Source organism: Schistocerca serialis, chromosome 3 (assembly GCF_023864345.2).
Source record: "Schistocerca serialis cubense isolate TAMUIC-IGC-003099 chromosome 3, iqSchSeri2.2, whole genome shotgun sequence".
Classification (NCBI taxonomy): domain Eukaryota; kingdom Metazoa; phylum Arthropoda; class Insecta; order Orthoptera; family Acrididae; genus Schistocerca; species Schistocerca serialis.
Window position 1 is genome coordinate 718,226,010 of NC_064640.1, and position 16,754 is coordinate 718,242,763.

General features: G+C 41.6%; 1 protein-coding gene across 1 annotated transcript in view; it reads right to left on the reverse strand.

Moving 5' to 3' along the window:
* The window catches only part of LOC126471124 (CLIP-associating protein 2-like), a 156,001-nt gene that overhangs the window by 94,592 nt on the left and 44,655 nt on the right, over positions 1–16,754 (reverse strand). Inside the window, exon 12 of the mRNA XM_050099205.1 lies at positions 958–1,071. Coding sequence (XP_049955162.1) covers positions 958–1,071 — 114 coding nt within the window. The remainder of the gene's footprint in view (positions 1–957; positions 1,072–16,754) is intronic.

The window sequence follows — 16,754 nt, forward strand, 5'->3', positions numbered from 1 at the left end:
ATCAACTCTGCTGCATACTGACTTGGCTGGAATATTACAACATGAACACTGGGGTGGCTATAAAGTCATCACTGCACGAGATCATAGATACTTAATACACTAATTTGAGTTGTAATTGCTGAGGTCCACCTTCCCATTTTCTTAATGGGATCTGTGTGAATCTTACAATTGATATCAAATTTTATCAGCTGTTCTGACAACACTGAACAATGTTGATGCAAAAATGTTGCCTACAATGACTGCCCTAAAAATCTGCCACTTAAGGTACACAGAGAACTGTGCTACGTAGTCAGAACTGAAATCCCAGTTACAAGCCTTCACTTTATTGGAAGGAAGTGACCCCTGCGCATATTACTCGTATACTGGAGCAATATTTACATTATTTATTAACTACACTTTTACAGGGTATGTACTAAGAACAGGAACGGCAACATTACAGTTTCATATTTTCTCATACGAACTTGTAATTATCACAGTTACCTTAAAACTCATTTGACCAACTGTCTACCATTTACAAGGCTATCTTTTCTCTGTTGTTTCATTTACTATACTTACAAACTTGAACACAATCCTTATATGCATTCTTGTTTCAGCTGAAGCTAAGTATTAACAAATAATAAATTCTATAAATTACTTCCATCCTGGCTCCTCCATAAAAATTTGATCTATGATAAGCAACAACTTCAGAAAATAAAACCTTACTTGTTACAGAAATATATACCCACTACTTTACAGTTAGCGTCTATTAAAATTTGTTTTATTATATGCCTTGACTTTTAATGAGATTTTGGGTCTCTCTCATACCAAGAATTGCATGATCATCATCATCAACAACAACACCACACACACACACACACACACACACACACACACACACACAATGACAAATATATTAATAGTAATAAAATGAGAGAAACTGAAGAAAATTAATAGAAAGAACGAACTGAAGATACTTACGTTGGGACTGAGATACATTTGACATCCGACTCCTTGTTCTGCCCAATCTTTCTGGAGATGTTATAACACTTGTGGACATGCCAGATGAGTCTGCAGCTTTCTTTCCTGGCCGAGCTGTGAACAACAATTATTTTCCAGAATCTTCCTATCAGTGTTCATCTTAATAACAGTAAAAATGGAATTATTCAAAGCACACAGCAACTTGGGTAAATGAGCAAATTTATCCATTCCGTACAAGATACCAGAGAGAACAGCAAAGGAGGAAGGCAAGGTGAGGACAACTCAAACAAGAACCATGTTGCTGAGAGTTGTTTTTATAAGTCCATGTTTAATGAGTTCCGAAAGCAGACAGAATGATGCTAGATTGGGTAGTACACTTTTTCATATTTGGTGAGTATGTCCAAATATTTATTGCAGTATAAACAAAATTAGTGAATTTAAGTTATAAAATTCTCTTCTAATTAAAACTAGGGAAAATAATATAATAATACACTAAATTTCTGATACACAACCTTGGGCACCTTAGCTAAGATGAAATATTAATGATGCATGCAACAGTGTAATGTACATTGCCATGATCAGCTGGCCATTGATATATTTCATTATGGATTCAAATGCCTAGTTGCAACAATGTCAGTGAACTAGCATAAAATTATATGAACGGATCAAATCATGAGGAAGGTAGCGAGAACAAATGGACCACAGCAGCAGACTCAGATTGTTCTACTGTATGTTTCTTACTGTGTGTGTGCATGTATGTGAAGAGGGCACTTGTATAACATTGCAGGCCTTGGAAAATTTTTAATTAGCCAGGATTTTTATTGAACAGAAATATTACCAAACATTTGTGTAGGCTTCATTTACACATCAGCATATGATATCGAATTATGACTGTAGTAACACAGATTTGTCACGAGTTTACTACTTTGCTAAAACAGAATGTACAAGAAATATAAAACATACAAAACTTTTCAGCAAGAAGATGCCTCTGATTATGCAAATGTGGTTGAAGATCAAACATGAAGTCAAATAGTTTCTCAAAACCTTCCATCATAGTAAAAACTAAAAAAGAATTGAATTCAGCTATAGTAACCAGCTTACTTACATTGCCTATGGTCATCTTATATCCAAGCAGCAAAAAAACAAACAGAAACACAGATTGATTATAAGGACTAGTAGGCACATACGTAAGCAAGCGTTAATGATAGCGGAGGAAAACAGAATCTCTCCTTTCACCTTGATTCAAATTAAGAATAGTGGGGGCGAGGACAGAGAGGAAGAAAGAAACACACACACACACACACACACACACACACACACACACACACACACACACACACACACACACACAGTGGCAGGGGGCTGAGATGGGGGTAGGGAAGAGGACAGAAGGGTGAGACACACTAAAGGTGAAGTGAGGGTGGAGATATCAAGTAGTGTATATGAGAGAGAGAGACAAATGTAACAGCAGAGCCCTTTTCTGTTCCCTCTAATGTCATAGAAGTACATGTAGAAAACTACTGGAAAAATTTCATGAACCCATTACTGATACTGATTTACTACAATGACATAGTACGATAATGGCAAAGGTCATAGACAGCTTCAACTTTATAAAGTCATTGTATATAGTACAAATCTAAAAAAAAAAACCTACCAGATCTTTCAAAAATTGCAAAAATAATAGATACAAAAAATAATGGTAATGTGTAACAGTCACCTTCCCCAAAAACAGAGGGAGGGAGACAATTTGTACCACCAGTTCCTCCGTTTATTCCATTATCAATGAGGCTTTGTAAGCAGGCGCCTTGTCCTAAAGAATGTTGTTTTTATTTTTTTCATTTGTATCCATTTTCATTTATTCAGACACATTTTTTTCCAAATTTTTCCAACAATTGTGAGATTTCTGTGGTATTCACCAGATTTTGTTTCACCCCTGGTAAGGTACTCAATAAGAAGAATGAATTTTGCAACCTAAACAACACTGGTCATAGCTTCTGCTACAAGTTAAGTTAGATTTATCTTTTCTGTGCTGTTGCATATGAGGACAATACACTGACTAAAAAGCAATGGCAGCAGCCAGACTGAACAATTTATGCTTGCAGAATACATAGCAAATTCCACCACAAGGGTGCCAGCTGGTTGGGGCCGAATTTAACATGCGACATCCCGTGAGACCATGCTGCTCTGTCCGGCTGAGCATGTGGACGTGGCCACAGCCACAAGGGCTAAAGGAGGCCACACATCATCCAGGAGAGTTTGTCAGTTGCGTACAATCATAACAGATGGATCCCATGTTAAATCAGGCCTCAGGTCTGGACTTAGAATAAGTTCTGGTGCCGCTCCTCCATACTTAGCATGTTGCTTCTACTTGGGAAATTTACAAACTGTACAAAGGTCAGTACAGTAAACATTGTTCTCGAGTATTGCCTCTATATGTTCATATTTCCTCAACAGAGTGCCATAATTTTCAAAATATTTGATTAGCCGTAGCCATAGACTGCTAACTGAACAGATATACCTCTGCATAATGTCAATCAGCATAGAGACCATTTGCTGGACGCAACATATATACACTCCTGGAAATTGAAATAAGAACACCGTGAATTCATTGTCCCAGGAAGGGGAAACTTTATTGACACATTCCTGGGGTCAGATACATCACATGATCACACTGACAGAACCACAGGCACATAGACACAGGCAACAGAGCATGCACAATGTCGGCACTAGTACAGTGTATATCCACCTTTCGCAGCAATGCAGGCTGCTATTCTCCCATGGAGACGATCGTAGAGATGCTGGATGTAGTCCTGTGGAACGGCTTGCCATGCCATTTCCACCTGGCGCCTCAGTGGGACCAGCGTTCGTGCTGGACGTGCAGACCGCGTGAGACGACGCTTCATCCAGTCCCAAACATGCTCAATGGGGGACAGATCCGGAGATCTTGCTGGCCAGGGTAGTTGACTTACACCTTCTAGAGCACGTTGGGTGGCACGGGATACATGCGGACGTGCATTGTCCTGTTGGAACAGCAAGTTCCCTTGCCGGTCTAGGAATGGTAGAACGATGGGTTTGATGACGGTTTGGATGTACCGTACACTATTCAGTGTCCCCTCGACGATCACCAGTGGTGTACGGCCAGTGTAGGAGATCGCTCCCCACACCATGATGCCGGGTGTTGGCCCTGTGTGCCTCGGTCGTATGCAGTCCTGATTGTGGCGCTCACCTGCACGGCGCCAAACACGCATACAACCATCATTGGCACCAAGGCAGAAGCGACTCTCATCGCTGAAGACGACACGTCTCCATTCGTCCCTCCATTCACGCCTGTCGCGACACCACTGGAGGCGGGCTGCACGATGTTGGGGCGTGAGCGGAAGACGGCCTAACGGTGTGCGGGACCGTAGCCCAGCTTCATGGAGACGGTTGCGAATGGTCCTCGCCGATACCCCACGAGCAACAGTGTCCCTAATTTGCTGGGAAGTGGCGGTGCGGTCCCCTACGGCACTGCGTAGGATCCTACGGTCTTGGCGTGCATCCGTGCGTCGCTGCGGTCCGGTCCCAGGTCGACGGGTACGTGCACCTTCCGCCGACCACTGGCGACAACATTGATGTACTGTGGAGACCTCACGCCCCACGTGTTGAGCAATTCGGCGGTACGTCCACCCGGCCTCCCGCATGCCCACTATACGCCCTCGCTCAAAGTCCGTCAACTGCACATACGGTTCACGTCCACGCTGTCGCGGCATGCTACCAGTGTTAAAGACTACGATGGAGCTCCGTATGCCACAGCAAACTGGCTGACACTGACGGCGGCGATGCACAAATGCTGCGCAGCTAGCGCCATTCGACGGCCAACACTGCGGTTCCTGGTGTATCCGCTGTGCCGTGCGTGTGATCATTGCTTGTACAGCCCTCTCGCAGTGTCCGGAGCAAGTATGGTGGGTCTGACACACCGGTGTCAATGTGTTCTTTTTTCCATTTCCAGGAGTGTAGATTACTTTAAGGTGCAGGGTTTGTCACTGATTAGGAAGGATTGTTTGCTGTTTTCTTATTCGGCAACAGCATGCTACATATTAATGGAATGGGTCGCCCTCCCTTTTGTAACTGAACCCACTCAGCCAAATGTCAAGCAAAAATATGAAACAGTTCTGGGGGTCCTTTTCTTTACTTGAACAATCAGTATGCTGGCTAGTGGCATGGAGGGAAGAGCAACAGAGAAGAAGAAGAAGAAGAAGAAGCTGGAACGAGACCACCAGACAGGTGATGCCAAGAGAAGACAGAAGAAACTGGAACAAGCCGCTGCATACAGACGATGCCTGAAGTTAAAGCAGCAATCCCAGAAGGCAATCAGGAGTGGTGCAGCAGCAGCCGACGCTGGTGTGAGTACACACAGAACACACAGTGTTGGCCTAGCAGAAGCAACAACAGCGAATGGTGGTACAAGGATTCAGACAACACTTCATAGTGGAATGTGCACAGCAGCAACACTTCACTCAGTGAGGGACACAGCTTAGCAACTATGTCACGTAACAAAGATGTACATGCAATGATAGTGACATGCAAGAGTCATCATATTCTAATTAGGTTTTTCGACAACTGCGATATAGCATTTAAGGGAGTTCGAACGCCCTATCCCGACAATGTTAAATTTAGTGACTTGGCTTCCCCTGTATTTCAGAAACTACTGTAGCCATTGACATGAAACTTTTACAGGACATTAAATTGTATTTTCTGAGTCTACTAAACTACAATAATTGCATTTCAGCCACTGCTTTCAGAAATACAATTTTTTAATCATGCAGTTAAAATTTTGTATACTTTTTTGTACTTTATCCTAAATAATTTTAATTATACATAACATCATGTTCTTCTTTTAGTTCAGTAGACACAGGATGTGTATGTTATTACTTGTTGAAAACATGAATGCTTACGCAAAGTGGTTTCCAAGATTTAGGAAAAAGGAAACAGAAAATGTGAATGTAAAGTTCCAAAAGACTGTAACTCATTTAATATATGCTTAATATTTTTATTTTTAGTCACTCAGAAACACCATGAACTACACTGTATATCATCATCTTGATCTTATTCCAAGTTTTTTCTTCTTTTCTTCCTTCTGGACTCCTTCGTGGCCAACTGTGCTGCACACTCTGCTTTATCAATGTGAACCTTGTCCATTCATTCAAGTTCCCTGATGCAGTTTGCTCCAGGATTAATTCTCATACGCTGTAGCAGTTTCACACTACCAATGTTGCCATCATTAAAAACAATAACAGCATCACTGAACCCCCACTTTAGCGTCTTCATACAAAGAAAAACATTTTTTGGTAAGCGAGTCCATATAAGGTTACTGAATGAAACATTGGGATTTTGAGTCTGACCATCCAGACACTTCTCCAGTAATTCATGTTTGTCAGGTCTCTGTAAATAGGTCTTATGATATCCATGACTGCTGCTGGGATGGAACGTTTATGGTTGCATGAACTGTTTGAGTATTGCGCATTGCGGTAATTGCACCATGAATCAGGTCCAGGAGGGCAAAGATGGTGTACTGGTTTTTCATCAGTTGACAGTCTGTGGAAGAAGGTAGCCCTTATTGCCTGCTTCATTTTCAACAAACCCTCAGTATTATTTCTAATGGCCATCCCATAATACTGCTGTAGTTCATCAATCATTTTGTCTGTTAGCCTGCCTCTTATGGTTTTACCATCAGAAAATTTCTTGTCTGCAAACTTTGTTTCAACTTCCTCAACCTGGTCCTCTTCTACCACCACTTGTGCCTTCATAATTTCTGTCACAGACATGCCCTTCTTCATTCCCTGATTTACACTTATAACAATGTTTGGTTAAAATCTGGAAATCTATTACCTTTCTTTCCAGTATACACACTGGTCACCGTAGCAAAAGAATTCTTAGAACTGTAGCCGCACTTCTGCCAAGTGCCATCGAAAGCTACTGGTATGTCAGTCATACTATCATTTATTTCAACAGCTTTGTTTGCAGCACCCTTCATTGACTCACATGCAACAGATTCCACAGCAGCTCCAATAAATCCTGCATACTTGTCGATTTTACGAGGTGGGTTTGGCATATTCATCACAAGGTATCATGAGAGTCCCTTCTCTGGGGACACCACCCCATAGTTGAAATACTGATCATGCAGATAGAAAGGCTTCTGTGTATGCATGAAGCTGAGGGCTATGGCAGCTGTAGTGTAGCTAATGGCAGAATCTCCTATGCTGGATGAACCAGATGAGCAGAGTGCCTCACAAAGCTCCACTACAATTCATGCTGAGGGGTGTGTGGCATGTAGCAAAATGTGTCATGAATGTAGTCTCAGGGCTACTGGTCAACTGATCCAAGTAACCATGCTGAGCACCATGGTATCAACCAAATAAATGGCTAAATCTCATGCTACCAAAATGGAGAAACAAAAACTGTGGGATTTGATGAGACTTAAAACACCCAAGCATTGAGGTTCGAACTAATGGAAGCTGTTTCTGGAATTGGATCAGTTGATAGACCAATCCAAGAAGAGGAAATCATCACTGAGAAGTTGGACTGTATCGAGGTCAAATCATTGTCTGGGGCTGAAAGGAGAAAACTTCACAAACAACAAAACGAAAAGGAAGACAAAAGGTCCCAAACTTAAGACCTCTACAAAGGTGGTCTCAGAGTGAAGGGGAAAAACAGATCCCTTCTACTTCCAAGACAGGAACAAGAGACAAGTCAAGACAAGGAACAGGAGAGGAGTCTAATATTCCCTTTTATCACAATAATTGGATCCAGAAATAGCCGAGGTAAGAAATAAGCCCCTGTGATGGAAGTCAGTGAGGAATCCTTGAGGGCAATGGGAAGAAAGGGTTCTTGCAGGCTATCGTCAGAGTAATCTCACACACTGGAAATGACCATGGTGTGGAGTTAGTGGCTGCAAGGGTTGCAGATAAATCTGCAACACAGTAAGGGGGCAACTGCCACCCCGAGTCGTCTTCTGGGAAGACAAGAGGTGGACGTTGTTCTGATCCAGGAACCCTATGTATATAAATGAGGCGTTTCAGGTCTTGGGGAAACTGGACGATGATGCTGGAGGCAAAATGCCAGAGGTAACATACTAGAAATTTAAAGAACACCAGAATATGCATTTAAGTTGAGTGCGGAATTTCATTCCTGCCCACGGCGGACTTTCGTTTCAGGGACGTAGTGAATGAAGTTGCAAAATTAATGTACCATGTAGACAGGTGTTCATAGCTGAATGAACAACTGTTGGTTGGTTGTGATGCCAATGCCCACAACCTGTTGAGGGGAAGCAGCGACACCAACAGCAGAGGAAAATTTAATTGAGAGTAACCTGGAGATCCTAAATAGGGCATCAAATCGACCTTCAGGAACATAAGAAAGGAAGAAATAATGGGCATAACCTTTGGGTTCACCTTAACGGGTAGTTACGTCAAACAATGGCATGCGGTGTTGGAGCCATCCTTATCAGAACACACATATAACAAGTTTGAGGCTGAAATGAATGCTAAACAGACCATGGCCTATAGGAATCCTAGGAACACAACATAAGAGTCTTATAGGAAAGACCTAAACTCATCCATATCTGAATTTGTAATTTTAGTACGGACTCCAGTAGTACTCGAGGAAATGGCAGATGAAGTGACATCTGCCATTATGACCTGGTACTTAGAAAATAACAACACCCTGGAATTGCAAAGGAAGCCAGTAAGAAAACTGTTAAACAATGCAAGAAGTAAAGGAAAATGGGCAAAACAGCTGAAGGCATTTGCCAAACACAGCCTTGTCATTAATCAAGCAAAACTATCTGAAGCCAGAGAGAAATCTACATCTACATCGATACCCTGAAAGCCACCGTAAGGTGCGTAGCAGAGAGCACCCTGTACCACTACTTGTCATTTCCCCTCATGTTCCACTCGCAAATAGAGTGAGGAAAAAACTACTGTCTAATCACCTTCGTATGAGCCCTAATTTCTCATGTCTTATCTTCGTAGTCCTTACGCACGATATGTTTGTGGCACGCCCGATGTATGTTGGCGGCAGTAGAATCGTTCAGCAGTCAGTTTCAAATGCCAGTTTTCTAAATTTTATCAAAAGTGATTCCTGAAAAGAATGCCGCCTTCCCTCCAGGGTTTCCCCTTTGAGTTCCTGAAGCATCTCTGTAACACTTATGTGTTGTTTGAATCTACCAGTAACAAATCTAGCAGCCCTCCTCTGAATTGCTTTGATACCTTCCTTCAATCTGACCTGGTACAGATCCCAAACAGTCGAGCAGTACTCAAGAATAAATAGTACCAGATCCTACATGCAGTTTCGTTTACAGGTGAACCACTCTTTTCTAAAATTCTCACAATAAACCAAAGTCAACCATTTGCCTTACTTACCACAGTTTTCACATGCCGATTCCACCTCATATCACTTTGCAGTGTTATGCCCAGATATTTAAACGACTTGATTGTGTCAAGCTGGACACTAGTGATACTGTATCCGAACATTACAAGTTTGTTCTTCCTACTGATGCACATTAACTTACATTTTTCCACATTTTGGGCTAGCTGTCATTCATCACACCAACTGAAAATTTGGTCTAAGTCGTCTTGTATCTTCCTAGTCACTCAACTTCGACACTTTACCATACACCACAGTATCATCAGCAAACAACCATAGACTGCTGCCCAACCTCCCCACCAAATCATTTATGTATATAGAGAACAGCAGCAGTCCTGTCACATTTCCCTGGGGCACTCCTGATGGTACCATTGTCTCTGATAAACACGTGCCACCGAGGACAACATACTGGGTTCTATTATTTAAGATGTCTTCAAAACACATATCTGTGAACTTATTCCATATGGTCATACCTTTGTTAACAGTCTGCAATGGGGCACTGTATCAAATGCTTTCCAGAAATCTACAAATATGGAATCTGCCTGGTGCCCTGCATCCATAGTTCTCAGTATATCATGTGAGAAAATGGCAAGCTTAGTTTCGCATGAGCAATGCTTTCTAAAACCATGCTGATTCATGGACACAACTTCTTAGCTTAAAGATAGTTTATTATATTCAAACTGAGAATGTGTTCAAGGATTCTGCAGCAAACAGAAGTTAGGAATATTGGGCTGCAATTTTGCAGGTCCATTCTTTTACCTTTCTTATATACTGGAGTCACCTGTAATTTTTTTTCAGTCGCTTGGGACTTTGTGGTGGGCGAGAGATTTATGATAAATGCAAGCTAGGTAAGGGGCCAATGCCGTAGAGTAAGTACTCTTTCTAAAATCAAGCTGGGATTTGTTTTCAAATCTTTCAGTTGCTTCTCTATGCCAGGTATGCGAATTTCTATGTTGTCCGTACAGGAGTCTGTCCGATGGCCAAATGATGGAATGTTTGTATGTTTCTCCTGCATAAACAATTTCTTGAACATGAAATTTGAGACTTCGGTTTTTGTTTTGCTATCTTCAACTGCCACATCAAACTGGTCAACAAGGGACTGAATGGAAGCATTAGAGCCACTTAGCAATTTTACATATGACCGTAATTTTCACAGGTTCTCTGTCACATCTTTTGCTAAGGTGTGATGGTGGTAGCTGTCGTATGCTTCACACATCGATCTTTTCACAGACACACGAATCTCTACTAACCTTCACTTGCCATTGTTTGTGTGTCCCTTTTTGACCTAGAGTGCAACAGCCTCTGTTTCCTCAGCACCTTGCGAATTTCGTTATTAAACCTTGGTGGGTCTTGATCATCCTTAATCCATTTACTAGGCACATAACTCTCTAGACCATGAATTACAATCTGCTTAAACGTTGCCCGTAATTCCTGTGCGTCCATCTTACTGGTACCAAGTGATGCCAATTCACTGTATAAGTGAACTCCTTATCTGATCTGTCTAGCAGGAACAATCTCCTAGCCTTCTTGACTGATTTATTAACTATCATAATCATGGTTGCTATAATGACATCATGATCGCTAATCCCCACTTCTATACTGACATGTCAATAAGGTCTGGCCTATTTGTAGCTACAAGGTCTAAGATATTTTCATTGTGAGTGGGCTGCTAAGCTAGCTGCTCAATACTATTTTCAGAAAACGTGTTCAAAAGTAGTTCGCATGACTGTCTGTCTGTATCCCCCCCCAATGAATCTGTAGACATCCCAGTCTATATGCAACAGGTTAAAGTCACCTCCAACTATTATTGCATGATCTGAGTATTTAAGTGCTATTGACCATAGACTTCCTTTGAATGACTCTAGAACTGTCACAGCGCAATCGGGTGGCCACATCCAACAATTAACATAGTTTCACCTACACCTGTTATACGTGACCAGACGACTTCACTATCACACTCAATTTCAACATCAATAGAGACAATATTTTTGTCAACTGCAATGAACACTTCCCCTCCTATGGCCTGTAATCTGTCTTTCCGATATACATTCCATGACTCACTAAACATCTCAGAGATTTCCACTTTGGGTTTCAACCAGCTTCTGGTCCCAAGAATAATTTGAGTGCAATAACTTTCCGGGAGGGCAGAAAATTCGGGAACTTTACTACGAATACTTAGACAGTTTACTGATTAAATTGTGACAGTCAAAGTGTCTTGATTCTGAATGCTGTTTGCCTTTCTTTACTGTGAATCGACTGGCGAATGTCCATTAGAGAACCTCAAACTAAAAAACCCTCATGTGCACTCCACAAGTACTCTGCTACGCACCCCTGACCTATCAAGGGAAGTCGCCACCGGAAAGGCAGCCTCCACATCTCAGATGAGGGTTCCTGACAGACATACCAGGTGCACATTGGCTTTCTTTCCAGCCCAGAATGCTATCTGCCTAGGGGCTCCATAATGCACCAAACATTGGAGCTGCCAATAACAAGTAAACCCTTGCCCCCCACGTCGCTGCTCGGACCCTGGTGAAGCAGCAGCCACCTGTCCACTCGTAGGGTGAATGGACGAGGCCAGGCAGCCAGTTTCCACATTGGCTGTCCGCCTTGAGCAACGCGAACATGTTACCATCCAACAGTCAGCCTGCTGTGAGGGCAGATCCATCATGTCATATGCGCTAAAAGGTGCCTCGGAAGCAGAGCCCATGGGCAAAACAACTGACTCCTGAGGTGTCCCATGCAACGCGCCAGATTCTTTGGCACTGCTGTACCCTGAGGCTGCAACCTGAAGGTGACTGACCATAGCCAACAGCACATATAGCTGTTTGTGAACTCTGGTCAGCCCTTCCTGTTTCCGCACACAGCATGCACACAGCATGCACACATCATACCCATCCTAGCAAGACTAACTGAAGAAGTAAATATAAAAGCACACAATTCTAGATATGCGACTTGTTACCTTCCTGATGTGTCACCAATGGACACTAATGCGTTAAAAGAGCTACGTAGGTGGCTGTTCAGTGACTCAACTACTATTAGCCTGTCCTGCTTTTTCCTAAAGACATTAGTAAAATTGGTTAATGGGTATGCTAAGGAAGGGAGGTTAACTAAAGTTACTCTACATGTGAACTAACAAGTATATCAACTATGCAAATCATGTGAAGTAGCACTTCACCAGTTTGTTGAGAAGTTGGAAAAAGCACTATGCTTTCAGGAAATTGCTACCTGCACCCTCCTGGACATTAAAGGGGGTTTTAGCAATACAACCATGGCATTAAGACCACCATATATAAGTAGTTTAAGACTATAATGAGTAAATGAAAGGTAGAAGCCACAAAGTTGAATGAGAAAATGGTGAACACCACCACCGAGGGGTGTCTGCGAGGAGGGGTTCTGTCATCTACACGAATAAGTATATATAAACCATGTACTGGAATCTTAAGCTCATGGACAAAACTCTACTAGTAGAGGAGGCAATAAAGTAACTTTGGGTAATACTGAATGCCAAACTATATTTGACCCCACAGATAAACAATGTGTGTTCCAAGATGGAAGGTGCTCTTATGTGCATTAGAAGGGCCTGTGGTAAAAACTGGGGTCACGACCCAGAAGTACGTACTAGATATACACCAATATAATAAGGTCTATGATCAAGTTATAGGGCTACAGTATGGTGGAAGAAAGTACAACAGCAGATGGCTTCAAACGAGATTTGCAAGGTACAGAAATTGGCCTGCTTAGCAATAACACGTGGAATCAACAGCATACTCACCGCTGGGATGGAGACCATTCTGGACATGCCACCTTCATACCTTTGTGTTACAATGGACGTAGCAGCAACAATAACATACAAGAAGTAAATGGAAATCCTTAAGAAATTCAGACTCCCATACCAACATAGTGAATATGGTAAATACAGGAAATGCTGGCTAACTATACAACTCTCAGGTACTTTAATAACCCTTTCAAGGTGACTTTGGGAACAACAGCTGACAATAATGTTAATGATAATGAAAACTACCTCAGCTGTACTACTACACATTTATTGTGTTACAAGCAGTTTTGTTTGTAAAACATCTTCAGATTGCATGCAGTTAAACAAAACAGGAAATGAGGCTAAAGCAATGAATAAAATTGCCAACTGACTCTGATAACAGCTTTACACTAAATTCTCACCGGGTTGTGCTAATGTTATGACACAGACAACAACAATACCAACTGTGTCATGACTTCTGCACAACTTGGTGAGGATCTAGTGTAAGGCTGTTATCAATGTGAGTTGCCTATTTTATACGTTAAAATGCTGTAGCTTTAGCCTAATTTCCTGTTCTGTTTAACTGCTGGCAACCAGACAATGTTCTACAAACGAAACCAGTCATAGAACAATAAATGTGTAACAGTAGAGCTTAGGGGGTTTACATTAATCTTTAGCATCTGAAAGTAACAGTCAGAAGTAGGAAGCAATGGAAGAACAAACCTATCAGGAGATGCAGTGTGGTTTACTGAGAGATTGTAAACACATGAAGGTGCTGGGGCCGGGATATACAGGGTACAGCCCCAACTAAAGAAAGCAATCTCTCTCTAGGAAATCTAGCTACAGTATTCCAGGCAGAGATATGTGCTATGGAGAATCTGCATAGGTGCCACAAGGATTACGGCCTGTACATTCATCCAGACAGTCAAACAGCTCTGAAATTTTTACCAGCTCCTGCAAAGAGATAAAACATTGTTACAGAATGCCATGAAGTCCTTGTGACAATAAGGGAAAGTGACAGGGTAAACCTGCTGTGGGTCCCTGGTCACACAAGGGTCAGTGGCACTGAACAAGCTGATAGGCTGGCTACGGCAGGTGCAATGACTCCACTAGTTGGACCAGGACATCTTTTAACCATCTCTGAGGTGATACGAACAAAACAACAAGCTAGATTAGAAGGCAGCTTGCAGAATACAAGATGTGTTCAAAAAGTAACAGGAATGCTAATTTTCTGGGAATAATTTTATTTATTCATCTATGTTAATGTTATCTCCTTCAAAGAAGTCCCCATTAGATATTACACATTTATGAGATCACTTCTTCCAATCTCTGCAACACTTCTAGAATTCGATCTTTGGGAAAGCACTTAGTTCTCTCAGCGATGCACTTTTAATCTCATCTATGCCTGTAAAACAACAACTCTTTAACGTTATCTTTATTTCTGGAAACAGAGAAAAGGTACACAGGGCCGTATCAGGTGAATATGGAGGCTAGGGTATCATCACAGTGTTGTTTTTTACCAAAAATACATGAAAAAGCAATGTAGTATGAGCAGGTGCATTTGGCAAAAATTTTGCTGTCACACAATTCATACCCAAAACACCCAAAAAGCTTTCACTGCATGAGTCAACTGATACGCCAAACAATCAGCAACTCCTCTGATTGTGATCTTGTGATCCTTCACAATAATTTCTTTCACTTTTTCCACAGTTTCATCGGTTGTTGGTGTGGTGGGATGTCCAGAATGCTTGTTAGCTTCAACATCTTCACAGCCGTCTTGGAAATACTTATACCCCTCGTAACCCCTTGTTTTACTCATAGCAGTCTCATCAAAAGCAATATTCAACATTTCTAAAACCTTGTTACATTTTATTCTGTTTTTATAGCAAAATTCTCTGAGGCCTTTTTAAACCAAACCTATAATAGTCACTCTTAAGGAAACACATGTAACCTCCTTGACAACTATACTTCTGACACTGCTACCAGTGTACAGATATGTTTCACACATGTTCACCAACACAACAATGAAAAATCACACGAAATGGGCTAATACAATATGCAAAATTACAAAATACCTATTTTTTTGAACACATCTTCTATTGGACTAATATCCAAAAACAGCACATGGCAAGCTAATGATACAAAACCCATATTTCAAGAGAAGTTCTGTAACCCTCGGCTCCAAGAGACAGATTTAACTCATGGTAGGACTGGTGACAAGTCGTGGGAAATTTAAGAAAAACCAAAGCATGATGAGTACAGAGAGATAAGTGCAGAATAAATGGTGAGAGAGATGAAACAGTGACACATTTAATCTTCCAATGTGAAGTGCTGGAGGCCAAAAGACATAGAATACTTCAGTCTTAACTCTTGAAGAAACTATGTCTAACTTATTTTTCTACCATATGATGAGAACAAATACATATATACAACACCTGTGGACTAATGTGCACAATCACATGCTTGTACAATCTCATATCACCAGATCTAGCTCACTGATCCATTTGATTGCTTCTCTGATACGTGGTGAATGTCCATTATTGCTCCTTTACAAGTTCAAAGAAGGTAGTCAGCAACGATATGGATGGTTAATTGTAAGAAGGCACCACAGTCACAATTTGCAGAACCTGTCCATCACCACTTGTGCAGAAAATAACCACATCTGCCCTGTCCAGTCTGAATTCAGTTCACGATCCTTTATGACATTTGAAGTGATCATATCCTTGTATCCACATGGAAGGGTTCTCCACTAGATATGTGTTAACTACAAATGTCTGCTACCACTGAATTTTCCATGTGTAGTTGACACTGTAAGAGGATCCCTTGTTGGTTGCTGCACTCCACAACAGTTTCCTTGATTTCAGTGTTAGTGCTGTTCTTGTGCAATAGCTTGATGAATGGGTAGCTGAGGATTCTTTTGAATGCTATCCAGACTTCACAAAACCTTCTAGTCTTCCTAGAGCTGGAGGTGGATGTGGAATATTGCTGAGAACAGGAAGCCATGGGGTGTCTGTACCCTGTAGAAGTGGACCATCTTTGTGCATTTGTCAACTTAATTGTGTCTAATAAAAAACTGAGTAACAGCCTCCTACTACTCTTTATAGGTACCAGCTGGTTTTACTAGAATTGCAGTGAGAGAAACTGCACAATAAAATCAGTTTCTGAGTGAGCAACAGTGGGCTAAGATAATGGTTGTTTTGTCTCCCTGTGTAAATCAATCAACGAACCAACCAATCAATCACATAAGGGTCAGAGATAGAAGGCAGCTTTGCACTCATTCGGAAGCTAAGCGAAGGTATGTTCATTCAGGGATTTATGATCATAGAATAAAGACAATAGAGTGTGCACACAGAGAACAGTTAACATTAGCAGAAACAATGGAGGTCGCTTGCCGAATGAGAGTACAATAACCTTGGCCAGAGAGAAGATGAATACTCAAAGCAGTAGTGCATCACTGTGAAACAAAAAGAGTGACAAATTGTTTCACATGTAGTAAGCCAGGCTCTATGGTGTAAGATTGTCAGACCGAGATGAGTAGGACCAGTTGTAACAGGAAACGGAGGTATGGTCACAAAAGTGGCAGTGAGGATGACCAGTATTGATCTCCAGTCTCAAACAGTTCTGCGGTAATTACAAGGAA